This window comes from Anomaloglossus baeobatrachus, chromosome 2, assembly GCF_048569485.1.
Source record: "Anomaloglossus baeobatrachus isolate aAnoBae1 chromosome 2, aAnoBae1.hap1, whole genome shotgun sequence".
Lineage (NCBI taxonomy): Eukaryota > Metazoa > Chordata > Amphibia > Anura > Aromobatidae > Anomaloglossus > Anomaloglossus baeobatrachus.
In genome coordinates, this window is record NC_134354.1 from 571764591 (window position 1) to 571790505 (window position 25915).

General features: G+C 47.1%; 1 protein-coding gene across 1 annotated transcript in view; it reads left to right on the forward strand.

Annotated features, from left to right (window-relative positions):
• The window catches only part of TGDS (TDP-glucose 4,6-dehydratase), an 80034-nt gene that overhangs the window by 34400 nt on the left and 19719 nt on the right, over positions 1 to 25915 (forward strand). Inside the window, exons 5-9 of the mRNA XM_075336758.1 lie at positions 1350 to 1492; positions 2255 to 2353; positions 3597 to 3656; positions 15026 to 15069; positions 25433 to 25598. Coding sequence (XP_075192873.1) covers positions 1350 to 1492; positions 2255 to 2353; positions 3597 to 3656; positions 15026 to 15069; positions 25433 to 25598 — 512 coding nt within the window. The remainder of the gene's footprint in view (positions 1 to 1349; positions 1493 to 2254; positions 2354 to 3596; positions 3657 to 15025; positions 15070 to 25432; positions 25599 to 25915) is intronic.

The following is a 25915-nucleotide window of genomic DNA, read 5'->3' on the forward strand; positions in this document are numbered from 1 at the left end:
TGCATGCAATCCATAGGGGGCCATAGGAAGCACAGGGGAATGTGTGCAATCCATAGGGGACCATAGGCAGCACAGGGGAATGTATGCAATCCATAGGGGGCCATAGGCAGCACAGGGGAATGTATGCAATCCATAGGGGGCCATATGCAGCACAGGGGAATGTATGCAATCCATAGGGGGCCATAGGCAGCACAGGGGAATGTATGCAATCCATAGGGGGCCATAGGCAGCACAGGGGAACGTGTGCCATCACAAGGGGGCTATATTCAATATAAGGGGGCCATATCCAGATTAAGGGGGCTAATTTTAGGATGGGGGGCTATGAGGGACATATACCCTATATCAGTTTAGAGGGACACTGGCATTATAAGATGGACCCCATTTAACATTAAAAAAAAATAAATTCTCTTTTCCTTCACCAAATTTGGGGGTGCGTCTTATAATCAGGTGCGTCTTATAAAGCGAAAAATACGGTACATATAGGAAAGGTTGGACCCCCTAAAACATTGGTGGTGGTTAACATCCAAAACGCCTACCTGTATATAAGTAAAAGAGGGCTGGAGGGGAAAGACTGCTGTCCAAGGTGTGGGACCGGTCCCGACACGTGTTTCTGTAACTGCTTCAGGAGACTCGTCCTTTCTGTGGGATTTTTCTCCTCCAACTACCTCTTTTTCTGGTTTTTATATTAATATTGATTAAATCATGTACTGTGATATTCTCACTGTTTTATAAAATTAGTATTGCACTTTTTCTACAATAAAATTGATATACTTTTTTCACACAGTGGTCTATTATTTATTCCATACTAGCATGGTATAGCCCCTTCTGTTCTCTGTTGTTGACTTTATTATGTCTTTGGGTACATGCATTCTTTCACCATCATGAGGTCCAGTTGTCCTGGTCTTTATTTTTTCATTAATGAATGGAAGTCAATTGACAGAGGAATGTCATAGTTTAGTCTCAACAAAGTATTCGGAGCTTTATCTTTTATGCATCGGTACTATTTACCTATTGTACAGCAATAAAATAGATTGTGTTGCAAATGACCTGTTACCAACCACATTTCTACTGTTATACAAGCTGTACACGGACTGCTTTACATTGTATCAGTGTCTTCTCTTTCCATGGGACAACACTGAAGATATAATAAAATGTTTACAGAATTGTGAGGGGTGTACTCACTTGTGTGATATACTGTATGTTCACATGGAGCCATTATTGTATCTAATCCATAATGCAGACCTATAAATAAGGACTATGACGGGGTCCTAAAGTCGGACTGTAGAATGACCTCCTGCTGTGCCTGACCATAACCAGCTGCATTACTTACAGGAGCTTTTTCCCAACAGATCTGTCTTTTTTGGATTCCTTGAAGTTTGCATATGTGAACATCTTCGGAACGCACGTCCTTCTCAATGCTGCCTATGAAGCCAGAGTGGAAAAGTTTATCTACATAAGTACAGATGAAGTTTATGGAGGAAGCCTCGACGAGGTAGCTGATTTTATAGTGTCTGTGACCCCTGCCATTATTCCCTGTAAGCATGGCTTCCTCTGTACTGCTCCTGTAGCCCCCAGCATCTGGGTTACTGGGGCTGAGCTGTGAATTGACAGCTGAATGTCTAGTAAGCTTGCTTGTTAGAGTAGGCCTTAGATCCGCAGGCAGTAATGTACTGTCATAAAGTACCGTATGTTGAAACATTTGCTAAAAGGACCTAAATAAATGCAAAAAACAAACCATATTTATCATTGAATAGAAAAATCCCATGCTGCAAATACAAGACTTGTGTAAAAATAGCAATTCCATAAAAAGATCAAAAATTGTTACAGCTCTTAATGCCAAAAATGGCTGTGTGTAAGAGGTTAATATTTTATTCCAGGTGAAGGGATACAATCATTAGAGGATACCTGTATAGGAGACAAAATAGGAGCTTGTATATACAAAACCACATTAATGTTGGGCACATGATGTGTTGTGATATGTCGCCAGTTCTGTAAGACTGCCATACTGTGCTAACTGCTTCCGCACAGCCCGCCTCCTCCCCTGTTGGCAGCCATGGACTCGCTGCTGCCTCGCTTTCTATAGAGTCTAGTGGTTAGAGGTCACATTGATGGAAACAATGATGCTGAAAATCTGGATTGTGTTATTCCCAGTGCAGAATTATGTAGATGAATCTCTTCATTACCGCATATCTTGCCCAGTATTCTGAACATTATTCCACTTCATTGCCATCTTTAAAAATTCATATTTCATTAGGAATTTGATGAAACATCACCAAAACGGCCAACGAATCCATACGCATCGTCCAAGGCAGCTGCAGAAAGCTTTGTACTGTCTTTCTGGGAAAGATACAAGGTAAGGAGGCAATGGAAGAGCCAAGGATATATTAGCACTGGGAGTCCTAGCTCTATTCAGCGGGGTATGTGTGGAAATGAAGCATCACACCGCCATATGTTGTGAAGTGCTGGATGGATTGAGGCCATGGACCAAGTGTCCCACCTGCTCTGCGGTGCACCAGCTGTCATTCACTGCCGTGCGCAATCTGTCCAGGGTGACAGCAGAAATACACTCGTACTAATATATACACTGTGTGTGTGTGTGTGTGTGTGTGTGTGTGTGTGTGTATATATAGAAAGATAGATAGATATAGATATAGAGATATATATATATATATATATAGATAGATAGATAGATAGATAATCTCTCATCATGATGATTATTCAGTTTAATCAATTTCCCTAAATTTACATGATAGAAGGTTGTCGATACGGGTTGCATGTAATGTGTCTTGTCATATCAGAAATGGCATCACAGACCTTTTGGGTGCGGGTGGTAATAGTTTTTTCCTCCAGGGGGCAGGGTTTGGTCCATGTACAATGGCTGAATGCACTACCTTGGTAAAATGACAGCATATGGAAACCCAAAAGACCCTACTATAACTCAGTGGCAGTCTGATTCATCATGTGATGGGTCTGTCCTCTGTAGCAGGGCATATCTGCATGTATACCATAATATAACAGATAATGATGGATTCCCTGCCACCACAGCAGAGGGGCAGGTGTAATGTCCTGCATCTCGCCAGACCGTGCTGATAAAACCTGTAGGATCTCTACATGGTGTCAGCTTTATGGTCATGCCCTTGTGTAAAAGGGCTATTTGTGGTCATAGTAGTAGGACGTTGCAATTGCTGCAGTCCCCTAACAATCTAGATGACTGAAATTGGAGGTTCTCTGTACAGATGTACGTTGTAGGTAACTAAAGGGGAGAATGGAAGTCACTGAATGCATTGCTTGTGTTACTGCATATGCGGTACATGTGTCCTGTATGGCATGGCCCAGAGCACAGCAGCCACCATGAAATACATAGGATTTATCATGCCAAGATTGAGGAAATTAAACTGCATCATGTTCTTTCATGAAGGGGTTTCTCATTGCTGATGAGCAGCCTGCAGTGTGGTGTAACCCAAAATCTGCAGTGTGACCGCTCATGTCCTACTGACACCTGCACATGAGACAGCATGACAGGGGGTCGCTTTACTGTAATGTCTAATGTTGTGCACCATGTTTTTAATATTAATGATCGATCTGTTTCCCTGCAGTTTCCAGTTATTATCACCAGAAGTAGCAATGTGTATGGACCACATCAGTACCCAGAAAAAGTAAGTGGCATTGCTTTCTGTGTGGGGTTTTTTTTTTTGCTTCTTTGCTTATTTGTCTGTGCACAAATTATTTTCTGAACTGTTATCCATTTGCAGAACCTCTCCATTTGCTGGTCTAATGACAATCCGTTTCCTTCTGAAGCTAAAGAGCAGTGGTGTACATGTACTACTACTAGATTCTAGATGTGGGCTGCAAACTAGCCAGCTCCAGTGTCTGCACCATCATGTGTGCCTGCAATACACTGTGTGCATGTATGTATGCATGCATACATACAGACACCATATAGTGTGTGTGTGTGTGTGTGTGTGTGTGTGTGTGTAATATATATATATATATATATATATATATATATATATATATATATATATATATATATATATATATATATATATATATATATATATATATATATATATATATATATATATATATATATATATTTTGTATTCTCCCAAAAGTGAGTACACCCCCTTTACATTTTTGTAAAAATGAATTTATTTCTTTTCATGGAACAACACTGAAGATATGACACTTTCATGCAAATGTAATGTAGTCAGTGTACAGCTTTGTGTAATAGTGCAACTTTGGTGTGCCCTCTAAATAACAACACACAGCTATTAATGTCAAACCGCTGGCAACAAAAGTGAGTACACACCAAGTGAAAATGGCCAAATTCTGCTTAAAGAAGTGTCAACATTTCTTCAGCGCTCTATTGGGAGACCCAGACGATTGGGGTATAGCTACTGCCCTCTGGAGGCCACACAAAGCACTACATTAAAAGTGCAAGGCCCCTCCCCCTCTGGCTATACCCCCCCCCGTGGTATCACGGGTTCTCCAGTTTTAGCTTTGTGTGCGAAGGAGGTCAGACATTCCATGCATAGCTCCACAGATTTTAGTCAGCAGTAGCTGCTGACTATTTCGGATGGAAGAAAAGAGGACACATATAGTGTTCCCAGCATGCTCCCTTCTCACCCCTGGATGGTGTTGTAAGGTTGAGGTACCTATTGCTGGTACAGGGCTGGAGCCTGACATGCTGTTTTCCTTCCACATCCCCTTGTAGGGCTCTGTGGAAGTGGGATCCTGCCGGCCTCTCAGCTCTGACGCCGGGCTCCATCCACAGACCCATTAGAACCTGATGGACTCGGAGCAGGAGTACGATCAGGGACAGGCCCTGCATCATACAGGTACTCTGGGTCCCCGGCAGGCACAGACACACTCCGGGCTGGCTGGGTGTTGTAGTGCGCCGGGGACCGCAACGTGGAGTTGGTGTCCCTACAGATTACTGGGGGATTTTTTGTGTATGGGAACGCAGCGCCGACCCCCTCTGGACCGGGCGGCGCTGCTGTGACTTGTGGTGCGCCGGGGATCCGCCGTCCGCGCTTTTACGGCGGCGGCGGTTATAAATTTAGTCCCCGGCTTTTTGGGCCTAGGACGCCGGCAACTCCGATTCGTTCCCGCCCCCACCCTGTCAATCAGGGTAGGGGAGAGACGCTGTTCGCTAGCAGCGACGAGGGCTGGAGCCTGATTTACATGCTCCAGCCCTCTCACTTGGCACAGAGGGAAGCAGGCTTCCCGCTCTTGGCCAGGAACGCCCAGGGCCCGCCCCCCTTCCTCTCTCGAGACGCCGGCAGCCATTACATGCATGCCTGGCTGGAGGAAGGACGCAAGGCTCTGGGAGACCTGGACTAGGGGCTATCTGGCGACCACACACCCGCTTTTTTAAGCGGGCGGTAAGCGATTTTTCTGTGCTGGTCCCTCTAGTGCCTCACTGTGTATCAGTGTACTGTGTACAGCTATATAGATTTTGTATTTCTTGAACTGTGAGGTCGCTTCTGGCTGCATATCCCAGATCGCTCTGTGGAAGCAGCAACATGTCATCCTCAAAACGCAAGCCTGCCAAGGCAAAAAGGGCTGTGTATACTGCGTGTGCTGCATGTGGGGCTAATCTACCAGCAGGCTCCGATGACCCCCATTGTGTGCAATGCTCCGACCCGGTGCTGCTTCGCCAGCCGGAGTCAGGAGAGGTAGCGACCCAGGCTGAGACGCTTGTAGGTTCTGCCCCGGTGACAGGGACAGACTTTGCAGTTTTTGCAGATAATATGTCTGTGTCTATGGCAAAAATCCTTGAAACCTTGCAATCTATGCATGGGGCTCAGTCTCTGGGCACGGCGAGGCCTCTGTCCTCAGGTCCCCCTTACTTGGAATGTATCCAGCCCACAGGGGGGTCCCCGGCTTCACAGGCCGAGGATTATGACTCAGATGATGGCCCCAGCCACCCTAAGCGAGCTCGCTGGGAAAGACCCTCGACGTCTTCACACTGCTCAGGGTCTCAGCGCAATCAGTCTCCCTGTGATGTGTCTGATGAGAGTGATCAGGAATCCTCTCCTGGAACCCCTCTCAACCTGGATACCCCGGATGGGGATGCCATGGTAAACGACCTTATCTCAGCCATCAATAGGCTGTTGGATATTTCTCCCCCAGCCCCTTCAGCAGAAGAGGCGGCTGCGGAGCAGGAGAAGTTTCGTTTCCTTTATCCCAAGCGTAAATTGAGTGCTTTGTTAGATCACTCTGACTTCAGAGAATCAATCCAGAAGCACGACGCTCACCCAGAAAGGCGTTTCTCTAAACGATCTAAAGATACGCGTTTCCCTTTCCCCCCTGAGGTGGTCAAGCGCTGGACACAGTGTCCAAAGGTAGACCCCCCGATTTCCAAACTTGCAGCTAGATCCATAGTTGCAGTGGAGGATGGCGCTTCACTTAAAGATGCCAATGACAGACAGATGGACCTTTGGTTAAAATCTGTCTATGAAGCTATCGGCGCGTCGTTTGCTCCGGCATTCGCAGCCGTATGGGCACTCCAGGCTATTTCAGCTGGCTTAGCAAAAGTGGATGCTATCATGCATCCAGCAGTGCCGCAAGTGGCGCACCTTACCACGCAGATGTCGGCGTTTGCGTCTTACGCTATCAATGCGGTCCTAGAATCTACCAGTCGCACCTCAATGGCGTCCGCCAATTCGGTAGTTTTGCGCAGAGCCTTGTGGTTAAAGGACTGGAAAGCAGATGCTGGTTCCAAAAAATGTTTAACCAGTTTGCCTTTGTCTAGAGATAGACTGTTTGGCGAGCCATTGGCTGACATCATTAAGCAGTCCAAGGGTAAAGACTCCTCTTTACCACAACCCAGAACATCCAAACCTCAGCAGAAAAAGTGGCAGCAGAGGTTTCAGTCCTTTCGAGGTTCGGGCAAGACACCATTTACCTCGTCCAAAGGGACTCGGAGGACGCAAAGAAACTCAGATTCGTGGCGGACTCACACACGCCCCAAGAAAGCAAATGGAGGTACCGCTTCCAAAGCGGCTACCTCATGACTTCCAGCCCCCCCCCTCCGCATCGCCGGTCGGGGGCAGGCTCTCCCGCTTTTCCGGCATTTGGATGTCACAGGTCAAAGACCGGTGGGTGACGGACATTTTGTCTCGCGGGTACAGAATCGAGTTCAATTCTCGTCCTCCAGCTCGGTTCTTCAGAACCTCCCCACATCCAGACCGAGCAGATGCTCTGCTGCAGGCGGTGGATTCCCTAAAAGCGGAAGGAGTGGTGATCCCAGTCCCTCCTCAGGAACAAGGGCAAGGGTTTTACTCCAATCTCTTTGTGGTTCCAAAAAAGGACGGCTCGTTCCGTCCTGTTCTGGACCTAAAACGGCTCAACAAACATGTGCACGCCAGGAGGTTCCGGATGGAAACCCTCCGCTCTGTCATTGCCTCAATGTCCAGAGGAGACTTCCTTGCCTCAATAGACATCAAAGATGCTTATCTCCACGTGCCAATTGCTACAGAACATCAACGTTTTCTACGTTTTGTGATAGGAGACGACCATTTTCAGTTCGTAGCTCTTCCATTTGGTCTGGCGACAGCCCCACGGGTCTTCACCAAGGTCATGGCGGCGGTGGTAGCAGTCTTGCACTCTCAGGGACACTCGGTGATCCCTTACCTAGACGACTTATTGGTCAAAGCTCCCTCTCAGGAGGCATGTCAGCACAGCCTGAATGCTACGCTGGAGACTCTACAGTCTTTCGGATGGATCATCAACTTTCCAAAGTCGATCCTATCACCGACTCAGTCACTAACGTATCTTGGCATGGAGTTTCATACTCTAGCAGCGATAGTGAAGCTGCCGCTGAACAAGCAGCGGTCACTACAGACAGGGGTGCAATCTCTCCTGCAGGGCCAGTTGCATCCCTTGCGGCGCCTCATGCATTTCCTAGGGAAGATGGTGGCAGCCATGGAAGCAGTTCCCTTTGCGCAGTTTCATCTGCGCCCACTTCAATGGGACATTCTCCGCCAATGGGACGGGAAGTCAACGTCCCTGGACAAGAAAGTCTCGCTTTCCCAGACGGCCAAGGACTCTCTACAATGGTGGCTCCTTCCCACCTCATTATCTCAGGGAAGATCCTTCCTGCCCCCATCCTGGGCAGTAGTCACGACAGATGCGAGTCTGTCGGGGTGGGGAGCAGTGTTTCTCCACCACAGGGCTCAGGGGACGTGGACTCCGCAGGAGTCCACCCTTCAGATCAATGTTCTGGAAATCAGAGCAGTGTATCTTGCCCTACTAGCCTTCCAGCAGTGGCTGGAAGGAAAGCAGATCCGAATCCAATCGGACAACTCCACAGCGGTGGCATACATCAACCACCAAGGAGGGACGCGCAGTCGGCAAGCCTTCCAAGAAGTCCGGCGCATTCTAATGTGGGTGGAGGACAGAGCATCCACCATATCCGCGGTTCACATCCCAGGCGTAGAAAACTGGGAAGCAGACTTCCTCAGTCGCCAGGGTATGGACGCAGGGGAATGGTCCCTTCACCCGGACGTGTTTCAGGAAATCTGTCGCCGCTGGGGAGTGCCGGACGTCGACCTAATGGCATCCCGGCACAACAACAAGGTCCCGGCATTCATGGCGAGGTCGCGCGATCAAAGAGCTCTGGCGGCAGACGCCTTGGTTCAAGATTGGTCGCAGTTTCAGCTCCCTTACGTGTTTCCGCCTCTGGCGCTCTTGCCCAGAGTGCTACGCAAGATCAGATCCGAGTGCAGCCGCATCATACTCGTCGCTCCAAACTGGCCGAGGAGGTCGTGGTATCCGGATCTGTGGCATCTCACGATCGGTCGACCGTGGTCACTGCCAGACCGACCAGACTTACTGTCCCAAGGGCCGTTTTTCCATCAGAATTCTGCGGCCCTGAACCTGACTGTGTGGCCATTGAGTCCTGGATCCTAGCATCTGCAGGATTATCTCAAGGAGTGGTTGCCACAATGAGACAAGCTAGAAAGTCGAATTCTGCTAAGATCTACCACAGAACGTGGAAGATTTTCTTATCCTGGTGCTCGGCTCAGGGAGTGTCTCCCTGGCCATTTGCATTACCCAAGTTTCTTTCCTTCCTGCAATCGGGGTTAGAAAAGGGCTTGTCGCTCAGCTCCCTTAAAGGGCAAGTTTCGGCACTATCCGTGTTTTTTCAGAAGCGTCTAGCACGTCTGTCTAAGGTGCGCACGTTCCTGCAGGGGGTCTGTCATATTGTGCCCCCGTACAAGCGACCGTTAGATCCATGGGATCTGAACAGGGTACTAGTTGCTCTCCAGAAGCCGCCCTTCGAGCCTCTGAAGGAAGTTTCCTTTGCTCGGCTGTCGCAGAAAGTGGCGTTTCTTGTTGCGATCACATCGCTTCGGCGAGTGTCTGAGCTGGCAGCTCTGTCATCCAAGGCTCCCTTCCTGGTGTTCCACCAGGACAAGGTTGTGCTGCGCCCCATTCCGGAGTTTCTTCCTAAGGTCGTATCCTCTTTTCATCTTAATCAGGATATTTCCTTGCCTTCTTTTTGCCCTCATCCGGTTCACCGGTATGAAAAGGACTTACGTTTGCTAGATCTGGTGAGAGCACTCAGAATCTACATTTCCCGCACGGCGCCCATACGCCGTGCCGATGCACTTTTCGTCCTTGTCGCTGGTCCGCGCAAGGGGTTGCAGGCTTCTAAAGCCACCCTGGCTCGATGGATCAAAGAACCAATTCTAGAGGCCTACCGTTCTGCGGGGCTTCCGGTTCCTTCAGGGCTAAAAGCCCACTCAACCAGAGCCGTGGGTGCGTCCTGGGCATTACGTCACCAGGCTTCGGCTCAACAGGTGTGCCAGGCAGCTACCTGGTCCAGTCTGCACACTTTCACCAAGCATTATCAGGTGCATACCTATGCTTCGGCGGATGCCAGCTTAGGTAGAAGAGTCCTGCAGGCGGCAGTGACACCCCCGTAGGGGAGGGCTGTTTTGCAGCTCTAACATGAGGTATTTATTTACCCACCCAGGGACAGCTTTTGGACGTCCCAATCGTCTGGGTCTCCCAATAGAGCGCTGAAGAAGAAGGGAATTTTGTTACTTACCGTAAATTCCTTTTCTTCTAGCTCTTATTGGGAGACCCAGCACCCGCCCTGTTGTCCTTCGGGATGTTTTTTTGTTGTTTGCGGGTACACATGTTGTTCATGTTGAACGGTTTTTCAGTTCTCCGATGTTATTCGGAGTTAATTTGTTTAAACCAGTTATTGGCTTCCTCCTTCTTGCTTTGGCACTAAAACTGGAGAACCCGTGATACCACGGGGGGGGGTATAGCCAGAGGGGGAGGGGCCTTGCACTTTTAATGTAGTGCTTTGTGTGGCCTCCAGAGGGCAGTAGCTATACCCCAATCGTCTGGGTCTCCCAATAAGAGCTAGAAGAAAAGGAATTTACGGTAAGTAACAAAATTCCCTTCTTTGTGTGGCCACCATTATTTTCAAGCACTGCCTTATCTCTTGGGCGTGAAAGTCACTAGATCTTCACAGGAGCCACTGGAATCCTCTTCCACTTCTCCATGACATCACGGAGCTGGTGGATGTTAGAGACCTTACGCTCCTCAACCATCCATTTAATGATGCCCCACAGATGCTCCGTAGGGTTTCGGTCTGGAGACATACTTGGCCAGTCCAGCACCTTTACCATTCTTTTCTTTAGCAAGGCAGTGGTTGTATTGGAGGTGTGTTTGGGGTTGTTACATTGGAACACTGCCCTGCAGCCCAGCTTCTGAATTGAGGAGATCATGCTCTGCTTCAGTATGTCACAGTACATGTTGGCATTCATGGTTCCCTCAATGAACTGTTGCTTCCCACAGTCAACAGCACTCATGCAGCTCCAAGCCATGAAACTCCCAACACCATGCTTGACTGTAGGAAAGATACACTTGTCTTTGTACTCCTCACCTAGTTACTACCACACACGCTTGACACCATCTGAACCAAATAAGTTTATTTTGCTCATCAGACCACAGGACATAGTTCCAGTAATCAATGTCTTTAGTATGCTTGGCTTCAGCAAACTGTTTGCGGGCTTTCTTGTACATCATCATTAGAAGAGGCTTCCTTCAGCCTCTTCAGCCTTCAGCAATCTTCTTATAGTCTAGGCCATCTTTATGTAGAACAACAATTATTTTTTTCAGATCCTCAGAGAATTCTTTACCATGAGGTGCCATGTTCAACTTCCACTGACCAATATGAGTGCGTGATAATGCCAAATTTAACATACCCTTTCCCCATTCACACAGTTATTTAGAGGGCACACCAAATTAACACTGTTATACAAGCGGTGCACTGACTCTGTTACGTTGTATCAAAGTGTCATCTCTTCAGTGTTGTCCCATGAAAAGATATAGGAAAATATTAACAAGAATGTGATACTGAAAGTGTTTGCACCCTTGAAATTGTTCCAGAAAATTAATGAAGTATGCCTCCCAGATTATTTATAGCAATTACACATTTTGTTATACATATATTAACACAAAAAGAAAAACAGAAGACAAAGGGCAAAATGGGTATAGTTTTCCACAACATTGCAAAAATGGGCTGGACTGTACAAAATTGTCAGCACCCTGAACCTAATATTTGGTTGCACACCCTTTGGTATAAATAACTGCAATCAATTGCTTCCTATAACATCAGCAAGCTGCTTACACCTCTCAACTGACTGAGGAGAAAACGGTGCACAAATAGGGTTTTAACTGTGCGGTGACCTGGGTGAGAAGCAAGAGAATTGCTCACCTGGACCGGCTGTGTGAGACCCAACCACTGATTATACATGAAGAGCTGCTGAAGACCCTGGAGATGCAGATAGCTGACAATAAATGATAGGGATAAAAGTGTGCTGTGGTTGAGGACTGAAGCAAGTCCTAAAAGGAGATTTTATTCAGCTCCTTTCAGAGTAAAACAATCAGGACAATCCGTATTCTGGAGGTTGTCCTGATGGAGTTTTACTCCAAAACGAAACGCGTTGAATAGAATCACCTTTTAGGACTTTATTCCTCATTCAACCACAGCGCAGTTTTTAATCCCATCATTCATTGTCGGCTATCTACATCTCTCAATTGGAATTTTGGACCACTCTTCTTTTGCAAACTGCTCCAGGTTTCTAATAATTGAAGGGTGTCTTCTCCCAACATCAATTTTAAGATCTTAAGATCTCTTCACTGGTGTTCATTGGGATTTAGATCCGGACTTATTGCTGGCCACTTCAGAACTCTCCAGTACATTGTTTCCATTCATTTTTGGCTGCTTCTTTAAGTATGTTTTGGGTCATCGTCTTGCTGGAAGACACGTGACCTAGGGCGCAATCCCAGCTTTCTGACACTGGGCACTGCATTGCGACTCAAAATCCTTTGGTAGTCTTCATATTCCATGATGCCTGGCACATAGTCAAGGCTCCCAGTTCCACAGGCAGCAAAATAACTTCAAAACCTATTTGAACCTCCATCATATTTGTCTGTAGGTACTGTGTTGTTTTCTTTGTCAGTCTCATTTCGTTTTTGGTAAACAGTAGAATGATGTGGTTTTACCAAAAAGCTCTATCTTAGTCTCGCCTATCCACAAGACACTTTCCCATATGAATTTTGGCTTAATCAAATACATTTTGGCAAACTGCAGTCTAGCTTTTTTATGTCTGTCAGTGGGGTGCTCCTGGATCTCCTGCCATAGCGTTTCATTCAAATATTGACAGAGTGCACTTACACTGATGTACCCTGAGCCTGCAGGACAGCTTGAATTTCTTTGGAACTTGATTGGTGCTACTTATTCACTATCCTGCGTTGCAACCTTTCATCAATTTTTCTCTGCCGTCCACGTGATTAGCTACAGTGCTATGGCTTGTAAACTTCTTGTTTATGGTGTGCATCATGGACAAAGAAACATCATGATTTCTGGAGTTGGGCTTGAACCAAAATTGTTGAAAAATATCAACAATTTCATGGTTACAAGTCCTCAGCTAGTTTAATTTTTATTTTTCTGATCTTCATGCTTAATGTGGCACACACTCGCACAATGCAAAGATTCAATCAACTTCTCCCCTTTCTATATGGTTTCAGGCGTGATATTCATATTGCCCACACCTGTTACTTGCCACCGGTTAGTTTGTGATCATCACTTGCTTGAGCATAGTTGTTATACCCACAATTTTGGAAAGGTGGCAACAATTTTTGGCTGGCCTATTTGTGGGGTTTCGTGTGAAATTGTGTCCAATTTGCCTTTTTATTCTGTATGTTTTCTTTTTGTGTTGTTCAATACATACAAAAGAAAGAAAACGTGTAATTGCAATAATTTTCAGGGAGGAATACAGCACTTCTGTAATAATTTGGTGCTAATACGTAAATTTATGTATGCACACTTGCACATTAGAGAGGGATGTACAGTGAGGTATGTATGGCTAAATCCAATACATGGAGTGGGATTAGTGTGTGAACAGAATAGTATGGAGCAAGAGGAGGGCTGAGCTACAGTTTTGTCATAGTCATTGTTTTTATTTATTTACAATGGTTTTCCGGAAAGTTGATGGAGGTGCGTATACCTAATTGCTTCTCCGTTCAGTCTTTGGAACTCCTGGAGAAAGCGGAGTACAACGTTCGGCTGTTCCTGGTGGTCCCGCAGACAGTGAGCTCGTACACATCCACCCCATGCTGGATGGGGTTCTGCAGAGATTGGTTTTCTGGATCCAGGGTCCCACCCTCATGATTGATGGGGTTTAGGTGGTCAGACCCCTAGCAGTCAGTAAGCGATCCCCTTTTAATCCCTACTCCTTCTATGCTCAGTTGTCCAGTAGTTGGGCCCTCTTTGTGATGGTCACAATTTCCTATAATACATTGTAGTACACAATCGTATATGGAGACTTTGGGCTGCAGATGTGTGTAGCTCACAGATGATTACTTTATAAAGCTGTTGGCCATTTGCTGCTTGGCTGACCGGGTTTTTCTCCCAATCTAGCGAAGTTTACATGGGGAGAGAAGAATAGGCCTTCGTCAGACCTGTTGACATCCAGGAGGCTTGATCCTTTATTCCCCTGAGATTTGTAGTGTGGAGACAGGGTTGTTGGGTGTCCATATTTTGTCAGAAACGTTTAGACAGGATAAGTGAGGTATTTTTAGGAGGGCTTTGCTCTGGAGAGCTGATTTTAGTCGTCTTTGGACTGCAGATTTTTCCACTTGACTGTAGTCCTAATCTGTCTTTCTCCTAATAGTGATTCATTCAGAAGGCTTGAAGTGTTTTCTGCTCCTGCGTGATTGTGAATGCGGCATTAATTGCAGAGAGCGCGGTTAACATCTGTTTTCCTCTTCTGTAATTCTGCTTTTATTGCCTGCACACCATGCTATTTCTTAAGTAAAACAGTATGAAAGAAAGCTATTATGTGATCTTAATTGCACTTTGCTGTTTTACGTTTACTATTACTGCGTAAATCCGCACGGGTCCTGAAATAACCCACTAAAATTACACCTCTGTGTGTTTAAGCACTCGGTAGGCTGGTAAACGTCTAATTGATGTGTTATACGTCTGAGCGTCTATCCTACTGTGGTGAATAAATGGCAGTGTTATATACCAGGACAACATGTTCTATAATGTGTTGTAAGATACACACATCAACCATAACAATAAAACCACCCGGCTAGTAGGCCCGCTATCTGCCAAATCTTCTCTGATCCATCAAGGCATGGCCTCTAGGAGACCTCTCAAGGTGTTCTGATAATGGCAGCAGCTTCTTAAGTCCTGTAAGTTGATGATCAATCGGATTGAACCTTAGAGAATCTGCAGGCATATTATAACCTTGAACTGTATGAAGAGTTCCTTTCATCGAGTCCGTAACACTTTGGATGACGGCAGTGCATGTTCTCCTGCTCCGGAGGCCATCGCTCGTCACTTGTTGTGGGAGGTGCAGTGGTTCTTATAAAGGAACGTGGAACAGATACATTTATACATCTTTTTTTTTTCTTCCTATTATTCTCTATCTTTACACTGTGTTGTAGTTGAAACCCTACTAATCATCAATTTGTTTGCTTCCAGGTTATACCCAAGTTTATTTCATTATTGCAGCACAACAGAAAATGGTGAGTTATTACAGTAAAGGCTGATAGGATAAATATAGCTGATAAATACGCCGACCACTGAATCAGTGGAGATATTTAGTCATGCAGTTGTATGGTGCAATCCGGTGATGGATCATCTAGGAGTCTGTGATGAGTTTCCTGCTCATTAAAGTAATTACACTTCCGTGAAACATGGTAAAACACAGTAAATTTTGCTCAATATTATTTGCATTTAGTTATGAATATATCTAAAATTGGCAATTTAAAAATTTCCCAAGTTTCAAACTTTGAATTATGTTCTTAAACCATATACGGTAGTTATACCACACACAATAGTTTAAATGTCATCTGTCACCAGGATTTTGCCATCTAATCTGAGAGCAGCATAACATAGGGGCACAGAACCTGATTCAAGCGGTGTGTCACTTACTGGGCTGCTTAGTGTAGTTTTAATAAAATCTCTATTTAATCAGTAGTAATTATCATTACAGGACTGTTTGGCATGCTGCAGGTAGTCCAGCACATTCATGAGCTCTGTATAACTGCTAGATCTGCAGGAGAGAAAAATATGCATTTTGTCAAAATGACAGCAGACAGACAGTTCCGTAAGTGACAGATCACTGGAATCAGGGTCTTGGTCTCTACATTATGCTGCTCTCAGATGGGGGAGCAAAAACCTAGTGACATTTTAATAACATTTCCCACATGTCTACTTTACATCAGCACAATTTTTGAAACTTATTTTCTAAAAGTTAAAAGTTTATCAGAGATTGCTCATTCTTCCAACACCATTTACCAAATCAATTTTTTAGGGACCACATCACATTTGAAGTGACTTTGAGAGACCTGGGTGACAGAAAATACTCAAGTGACACCATTCTAAAAACTGCATCCCTAAAAGACCTTAAAACCATATTTAAAAAGTTTATTTACCCTTTTGCAAACTACACCCCTCAAGTAATTTAACTAGACGTGTGGTGAGAACCCCCCACGTGCTCAACAGAATCTTATAATGTTGAGCCGAGAAAAAAAATATAATATAGAATATAAATTCCCAGAAAAAATTTGTTTTTGCACCACATTTTTCATCTTCACAGTTGTAACAAGAGAAAGCGCACTCTACAATTTGTTTTGCTAGTTCTCCTGAATGCAGCGATATCCCTTATGTGGTCAGAAAAGCTTGTTTGAGCGCACGATAGGGCTCGGAAGGGAAGGAGCGCTATTTGAGTGCAAAATTGGCTAGCATAGACTGCGGGCGCCATTTCGCATTTGCCGAGCTGCAAAAAATCCAAAATAGCAGAAACCCCTCCTCAAAAGTTACACAATTTTGGAAACCACACCTGTCAAAAAATGAGAAATATTTATTTATTTATTTTTCTTTTTCGCTCCTAATTGGGAGACCCAGACAATTGGGTGTATAGCTACTGCCTCCGGAGGCCGCACAAAGTACTACACTTAAAAGTGTAAGGCCCCTCCCCTTCTGGCTATACACCCCCCGTGGGAGCACGGGTCCCTCAGTTTTTGCTTTGTGCGAAGGAGGTCAGACACGCACGCATAGCTCCACTGTTTAGTCAGCAGCAGGTGCTGACTATGTCGGATGGAAGAAAAGTGGGCCCATATAGGGCCCCCAGCATGCTCCCTTCTCACCCCACTTTCTGTCGGTGGTGTTTGTTAAGGTTGAGGTACCCATTGCGGGTACGGAGGCTGGAGCCCACATGCTGATTCCTTCCCCATCCCCATTAGGGCTCTGGGTGAAGTGGGATTTTACCGGTCTCCAGGCACTGAGACCGTGCTCCATCCGCAGCCCCTGGAGAAGCCGCTGGATATGGAGCTGAGTATCGTCAGGGACATGGCCCTGCTCCGTCAAGGTACTCTGTGTCCCCGTGCATACGCGCGCACACCGCAGCATTGCTGGGTGTGTTAGTGCGCCGGGGACAACAGCGCTGCTGCGCTTGTGCCATTTCCTCACTTCAGCTTAGCTGAGTGGGTAGACTCAGGGAGAACGGTCGCGCCGGCCGCTGGGACTGCGACGCGGCTGGGACTTGTGGTGCGCCGGGGACTTCCGCGCTGGCCGTGCATATATCACGGCCGCGCTTATTACTACAGTCCCCGGCTTTTTGCGGCCTAGTTCGTTCGTTCCCGCCTCCGCACCTGCCAGTCAGGAGGAGGGCGGGACGCTGTACAGAGCATCAGCGCTGAGGGCTGGAGTCTTTTTTACATACTCCAGCCCTCACACTAGGCACAGTAGGACGCAGTTTCCCGCACTTTGTTTGTGGCACGCCCACGGTCCGCCCCTCTTCACAGAACGCCGGCAGCCATTCCTGCCTGCACGCTGAGCTGCAGAGGGGAGACGGGGAGACCCAGACAAGGGATTCTACGGCCTCATACCCGCTGTTCAGCGGGCGGTAAGCAGCCCTCAAGGGCTCACCCCCACTTGTGCCATTTGTATACTGAGTATTTTGTGTTTGCAAATACTTTGTACTGTACGGTCGCTGGTGATTCTCGGCTATACCCCCTCCTAGATTACAAGGAGGCAACAGCATGTCGTCCGCAAAACGCAAGGGTGCCAAGGCACAGACATTATATGCTGACTGTACCGCTTGTGAGGCTGCTCTACCGGCAGGTTCCACTGACCCCCATTGTGTGCAGTGCTCGGCCCCTGTGCAACTTGCACAGCCGGGGCCTCTGCTAGACGTGACCCAGGGAGAACCACCTGTGAATGCTGTCCAGGTGACAGGAACGGAGTTTGCAGCTTTTGCTGACAGATTGTCTATGACCATGTCAAAGATTCTTGAAACATTGCAGTCTAGACCAGTAACTCAGACCATGGACACTGTGGCATCATTGCTCCCTGGTCCCCCTCAGCTGGAACACTTCCAAGCTCCGGGGGTGTCACATGCACCCCAGGGTGACGATTCTGACTCGGACGACAGTCCCAGACAACCTAAGCGGGCTCGTTATGAGGGGCCCTCAACTTCGTCTCACTGGTCAGGATCCCAGCGGGACGACTCTCTGTGTGATGAGGCGGATGTAACTGATCAAGATTCTGATCCTGGGACCGCTCTCAATCTGGATACACCGGATGGTGACGCCATAGTGAATGATCTTATAGCGTCCATCAATAGGATGTTAGATATTTCCCCGCCAGCTCCTCCTGCGGAGGAGGCAGCTTCACAGCAGGAGAAATTCCATTTCAGATATCCCAAGCGTAAATTAAGCACTTTTCTGGACCACTCTGACTTTAGAGATGCAATCCAGAAACACCACGCTTATCCAGATAAGCGGTTTTCTAAACGGCTTAAAGATACACGCTATCCTTTTCCCCCTGACGTGGTCAAGGGCTGGACACAGTGTCCCAAGGTGGACCCTCCAATCTCCAGGCTTGCAGCTAGATCCTTAGTTGCAGTAGAAGATGTGGCGGCACTTAAAGATGCCACTGACAGGCAGATGGAGCTCTGGCTGAAATCCATCTATGAAGCTATTGGAGCGTCGTTGGCGCCAGCTTTTGCAGCCGTATGGGCACTCCAAGCTATTTCAGCTGGGCTTATACAAGTCGACTCGGTCACACGTACATCTGCCCCGCAGGTGGCACCATTGACCTCTCAAATGTCTGCATTCGCGTCTTACGCGATTAATGCTGTCCTGGACTCTACGAGCCGTACGGCGGTGGCGTCAGCCAACTCCGTGGTTTTGCGCAGAGCCCTGTGGTTGAGAGAATGGAAGGCAGATTCTGCTTCCAAGAAGTGCTTAACCAGTTTGCCTTTTTCTCGTGACCGATTGTTTGGGGAGCGTTTGGATGAAATCATTAAACACTCCAAGGGTAAGGACTCATCCTTACCTCAACACAGACAAAACAAACCCCAACAAAGGAGGGGTCAGTCTGGTTTTCGGTCCTTTCGAGGCTCAGGCAGGTCCCAATTCTCCTCGTCCAAAAGGACTCAAAAGGATCAGAGAGGCTCAGATTCTTGGCGGACTCAGTCACGCCCAAAAAAGACAGCAGGAAGAACCGTTACCAAGACGGCTTCCTCATGACTTTCAGCCTCCTCTCTCCGCATCCTCGGTCGGTGGCAGGCTCTCCCGCTTTGGCGGCATTTGGCTGTCACAGGTCAAAGACCGTTGGGTGACGGACATTCTGTCTCACGGGTACAGGATAGAGTTCAGCTCTCGTCCTCCAACTCGTTTCTTCAGAACTTCCCCACCGCCCGACCGAGCCGATGTTCTGCTGCAGGCGGTGGCCGCTCTAAAGGCGGAAGGAGTGGTGACTTCCGTTCCTCTTCAGGAATAAGGTCACGGTTTTTACTCCAATCTGTTTGTGGTGCCAAAGAAGGACGGGTCCTTTCGGCCCGTCCTGGATCTAAAGTTGCTCAACAAACACGTAAAAACCAGGAGGTTCCGGATGGAATCTCTACGCACCGTCATAGCCTCAATGTCTCAAGGAGATTTCTTAGCATCAATAGACATCAAAGATGCTTATCTTCATGTGCCGATTGCGCCAGAGCATCAGCGTTTTCTACGCTTCGTTATAGAAAGCGAACACCTGCAGTTCGTAGCGTTACCTTTCGGGCTGGCAACAGCCCCTCGGGTCTTCACCAAGGTCATGGCAGCAGTAGTAGCTGTCCTGCACTCGCAGGGTCACTCCGTGATCCCGTATTTGGACGATCTACTTATAAAGGCACCCTCTCAAGAGGCATGCCAACACAGTCTGAACGTGGCACTGAAGACTCTCCAGATTTTCGGGTGGATTATCAACTTTTCAAAGTCAAATCTAATCCCGACCCAATCACTAACATATCTTGGCATGGAGTTTCATACTCTCTCAGCGATAGTGAAGCTTCCACTGGGCAAGCAGTGCTCTCTGCAGACAGGGGTGCAATCTCTCCTGCAGAACCAGTCCCACTCCTTGAGGCGCCTCATGCATTTCCTAGGGAAGATGGTGGCAGCAATGGAAGCAGTCCCTTTCGCGCAGTTTCATCTGCGCCCTCTACAATGGGACATTCTCCGCCAATGGGACGGGAAGTCGACGTCCCTCGACAGGGATGTCTCCCTCTCTCAGGCAACCAAGGACTCTCTCCGATGGTGGCTTCTTCCCACCTCATTGTCAAAAGGAAAGTCGTTCCTACCCCCATCCTGGGCGGTGGTCACGACAGATGCGAGCCTATCAGGGTGGGGAGCAGTGTTTCTTCACCACAGGGCTCAGGGTACGTGGACTCAGAGAGAGTCCACCCTTCAGATCAATGTTCTGGAAATCAGAGCAGTCTATCTTGCTCCGCGAGCCTTCCAACAGTGGCTCGACAAGCCTTTCAAGAAGTCCGGCGGATTCTGACGTGGGTGGAAAACACAGCATCCACCATATCCGCAGTTCACATCCCAGGCGTGGAAAACTGGGAAGCAGACTTTCTCAGTCGCCAGGGCATGGACGCAGGGGAATGGTCCCTTCACCCGGACGTGTTTCAGGAGATCTGTCGCCGCTGGGGGATGCCGGACGTCGTCCTGATGGCGTCACGGCACAACACCAAGGTCCCGGTTTTCATGGCACGGTCTCACGATCACCGAGCTCTGGCGGCAGACGCCTTAGTTCAGGATTGGTCGCAGTTCCGACTACCTTATGTGTTCCCACCTCTGGCATTGTTGCCCAGAGTGCTCCGCAAAATCAGGTCCGACTGCCGTTGCGCCATTCTCGTCGCTCCAGACTGGCCAAGGAGGTCGTGGTACCCGGATCTGTGGCATCTCACGGTAGGACAACCGTGGGCGCTACCAGGCCGTCCAGACTTGCTGTCTCAAGGGCCGTTTTTCCATCTGAATTCTGCGGCCCTGAACCTGACTGTGTGGCCATTGAGTCCTGGATCCTAGGGACCTCAGGTTTATCTCATGATGTTGTTGCCACCATGAGACAGGCTAGGAAACCATCCTCCGCCAAGATCTACCACAGAACGTGGAGGATATTCTTATCCTGGTGCTCTGCTCAGGGAGTTTCTCCCTGGCCATTTGCATTGCCTATTTTTCTTTCCTTCCTGCAGTCTGGGTTGGAAAAAGGTTTGTCGCTTAGCTCCCTTAAAGGACAAGTCTCTGCGCTATCCGTATTCTTTCAGAAGCGCCTGGCGCGACTTCCTAAGGTACGCACGTTCCTGCAGGGGGTTTGTCATATCGTTCCCCCTTACAAGCGGCCATTGGAACCCTGGGATCTGAACAAGGTTCTAATTGCTCTCCAGAAGCCACCTTTCGAGCCTATGAAGGAGATTTCCTTTCTCGGCTTTCACAGAATGTGGCTTTTCTGGTGGCGGTCACGTCTCTTCGGAGAGTGTCAGAGCTGGCGGCGTTATCTTGCAAATCTCCCTTCCTGGTGTTTCACCAGGACAAGGTAGTACTGCGTCCAATTCCAGAGTTTCTTCCCAAGGTGGTATCTTCCTTTCATCTCAATCAGGATATCACTTTACCATCTTTGGGTCCTCATCCAGTTCATCAATGTGAAAAGGGTTTGCATCTGTTGGATCTGGTGAGAGCACTCAGAATCTACATTTCCCGCACGGCGCCCCTGCGCCGCTCGGATGCACTCTTTGTCCTTGTCGCTGGTCAGCGTAAAGGGTCGCAAGCTTCCGAATCCACCCTGGCTCGGTGGATCAAGGAACCAATTCTTGAAGCCTACCGTTCTGCGGGGCTTCCGGTTCCTTCAGGGCTGAAGGCCCATTCTACCAGAGCCGTAGGTGCGTCCTGGGCATCACGGCACCAGGCTACGGCTCAGCAGGTGTGCCAGGCGGCTACCTGGTCGAGTCTGCACACCTTTACCAAGCATTATCAGGTGCATACCTACGCTTCGGCGGATGCCAGCCTAGGTAGACAAGTCCTGCAGGCGGCGGTGGCCCACCTGTAAGAAAGGGCTGCCTGACAGCCCGATCGCGAGGTATTCTTTTACCCACCCAGGGACTGCTTTTGGACGTCCCAATTGTCTGGGTCTCCCAATTAGGAGCGAAAAAGAAGAAGGGAATTTTGTTTACTTACCGTAAATTCCTTTTCTTCTAGCTCCAATTGGGAGACCCAGCACCCGCCCTGTTTTTTCTGAGGGTATTTGTTTTTCGGGTGCACATGTTGTTCATGTTGATAAGTTACGTTCTCCGATATTGTTTATTGGATTGAATTTGTTTTTGAAACAGTTATTGGCTTTCCTCCTTCTTGCTTTTGCACTAAAACTGAGGGACCCGTGCTCCCACGGGGGGTGTATAGCCAGAAGGGGAGGGGCCTTACACTTTTAAGTGTAGTACTTTGTGCGGCCTCCGGAGGCAGTAGCTATACACCCAATTGTCTGGGTCTCCCAATTGGAGCTAGAAGAAAAGGAATTTACGGTAAGTAAACAAAATTCCCTTCTTTTAAATAAAAAGGAATGCTGAAGGCCAAAATGTTTAATTTTCACAAGGGTAACATGAGAAAATGAACAACGAAATTTGTTAGACAATTTCTCCTGAGTACAGCAATACCCCACATTGGCAGAGCCTCCAAGGTGCCAGAACAGCAGAGCCCCCCCCCCCCCATAAGTGACCCTATATTACAAACTACAGCTCTTAATGAATTCATCTAGGGGTGCAGTTAACATATTGACACACCATATGTTTCACAATGTTATACCATTGGGCGGAGAAGAAAAAATAATTACATTATTACCACTAAAACTTTAGCCCCAGATTTTACATTTTCACAAGGGGAAATGGATAAAAATGATCTAATTATTACACAATTTCTCATTAGTATGGCAAATTCCCACATGTGACTGTATAGTAGTGTTTGGCCACACGTTGATACTCGGGAGGGAAATGTGCTATTTGACTTTTAGAGAAGATGGCTTCCTAGAATAATTTGCAGACTTCATATACAGAGCTCATAAGTGCCAGAAGAGCAGAACCCACCCCCCAATCAAGTGACCAAAGCTTCAGTTTCACAGCTTTATTCTTCAGGGCTTACAGCGATACCATTTTTATTTACAGTTGTCTTTTTGATCCACGTTTATTTCGGGGTTATAATGAAAAAGCAATGTGTTTTGCCACTTTTGTTACGGTTTTCTCTGTAGGGGTTAAATAGTGTCACCATTTTATAGATCGTGCTGGTTTTTGACGTGGCGAAACTATATATGTGCACTTCATTAGTTTTTGTTTAAAAAAAACAATAAATTACACAATACGAATGTGTTTTTTAGTTTTATAATTTTGCAATTTTATTTTTCTCTACTTTAATTTCTTGGTCCCTTTTATGGGACTTTTATTCTTCTGATCACTGGTCTCATACATTCCAATAGAAATTAATTGCAATGCATGAGACCCATCAGATTACACTGACAGATTGCCTTTTAGACCCTGCATATGGCTGGATCTAACAGGCCACCATACCTGGTACTCTGGGAGATCATTGTTTGACCTCTGGGTGCCATGACAACCATCGGAGGCTGTCTAGCAGTTTTTCTTCTTGGATATCATAATAGTCAGTATAATGCTAAGCAGCACAAGTACTCGTCGGCCTCCTGATGAACCACGGGGAAATGCATTGATTCAGGAACATATGTTGTAACCTTCGGAGAGATAAGTATCCATCTTGGGCATCCCTGAGTTATGTTGCCCTGATGTCAAGCACTGTTAGCATATTTATGTTTTGTAGACACTGCACTTTATTCTCTTTTGTATCTTTTGAGGGTGAGTTAGGGCAGCTCAGGTAAAGTTGACGGTGAGTGTGGGCGCCATATCGAACTCTTAAGGCCGCTTTACACTCTGCGACATCGCTAAAGCAATGTCGTTGGGGTCACGGAATTCATGACGCACATCCGGCCGCGTTAGCGATGTCGTTGCGTGTGACACCTATGTGCGATCGAAAATCGTCGCAAACACGTGTAAAATCGCTAATCATTGACATGCTCCCCTATTCCCAATCATTGTTGCTGCTGCAGGTACGATGTTGTTCCTCGTTCCTGCGGCAGCATACATCGCTGTGTGTGACACCGCAGGAACGAGGAACCTCACCTTACCTGCGGCCGCCGGCAATGAGGAAGGAAGGAGGTGGGTGGGATGTTCATCCCGCTCATCTCCACCCCTCCGCTTCGATTGGGTGGCTACTTTGTTCGGCGTCACAGCAACGTCACTAACCGCCCCCTTAGAAAGGAGGCGGTTTGCCGGTCACAGCGACGTCGCTAGGCAGGTATGTAGTGTGACTGCTCCGCGCGATTTTGTGTGCCACGGGCAGCAATTTGCCCGTGACGCATAAACGATGGGGGCGGTTATGCACGCTAGCGAGATCGCAGCGTGTAAACCGGCCTTTAGGGTGCCGACCTCTGCTGCCAGGTAGTGTACCAGAGGGTGGCTATATTGTAGGGCACCATCACTATGTTTCTCCTTTTATTTCCTGTGCACTAGAGATTTTTGTGTCTTGTTTAGTTGTTTATGATGGATTAAATAAAATGTATAGTCTTTAAAGGGTATTAAATGTCTGCAGGCTTCTATGACCCTAAATTGATTCTACCTGTTTACACTTGCTGATTGGCGGCATTAAACGACCACCGATAGGCTACTTGTTTGCAGACCACACGTCAGATGCACACTGAACAATGAACCTGTCATAGGCTGCAATTGTTCTCAGCAGCACGGGTTCTGTATACACAGGACGATGCGCTGCCAACAACGATGATCATTTTGGGAAATCAATTTACCGTTTCATCTGAGGGACGAGCGTTTAGTCATTTGTTCGGATGATCAGCAGCCTGTTCACACAGCACGATTATTGTGAAACAAAGGTTTTAGGAATAGGTAGTTATGATTGTGCAGTGTAAATGCCACAGGATGCTAGACAACACAAACGTATATCCATTATGCAAATTATCTGGCAAACTAAGGGCAGTCCCAATCCTATCCAGTGCCCTGGCTCTCTGCCATAAACCTGCCACGTAGACTTGTTAGGCTCCTATCAATAGAAATGAATTGAGAGAAGATGAAAAAGTCTAGTCGGAATGTGACCACTTCTATGCAAATCACATTTATGTGGTCATGTGACCATCTACTCGCATTGGGGAATCCTGACAGTGTGCTCACTGCATGCTGTCACAGTTTGGTCATCTGCGGTCAGATCGAATGACTTGACTGTAGACGTCTGTCCCAAGCCTGGACAACCCTTTAAAATAATTGAAGTCAATGTGAACTGATCACTTTTATAGGGTATTGCCTTTTCATCGGTTGTGAAACTGATCCAGAAAGCTAAAAACCTGGATCCGTTTCAATCGGATGATGACTGGACATGTGAGCTCCGCCTGACACACAGCCTGGGTATCTTGCAGCTGGTCTTTGTATTGATATTTTAATTTCTTGTGTATTTATAAAGGCTAACCATATTTGATTATTTTCTTTCTTCTGGTTTACAGCTGTATTCATGGTTCTGGGAGACAAACCCGGAGTTTTTTATATGCCTCTGATGCAGTGGACGCAATATTGACGATTCTGAAGACGGGAAAGGTCGGAGAGATCTACAATATTGGTACCAACTTTGAAATATCTGTGACGCAGCTTGCTAAAGAACTAATCCGCATGGTGAGTGGTACGGTACAGGCTGCCAGAGATCAGTAACTGAAATAGCCCTAGAAGGATAAAGCCACATGTAGCAGCCACTGTTCACCGGGAGTGCAGGTTTAGGGCTTGTTCACACAGTACTTTACTGTAGCAGTTAGTTTTTTTTCTTCATAAAACAGTGTTGGCAGAAGAAATGCTGCTGACATTAATTTTTTTTTTTTTTTTTTTATGCATGAAATTGAATGGGTAAAACATTTGTCAAAACACTAAGACTTGACATACTGTGGTTTAAAAAAATAAATATACACCGCAGCTCTAAAGACGCAAATAAAAAAATA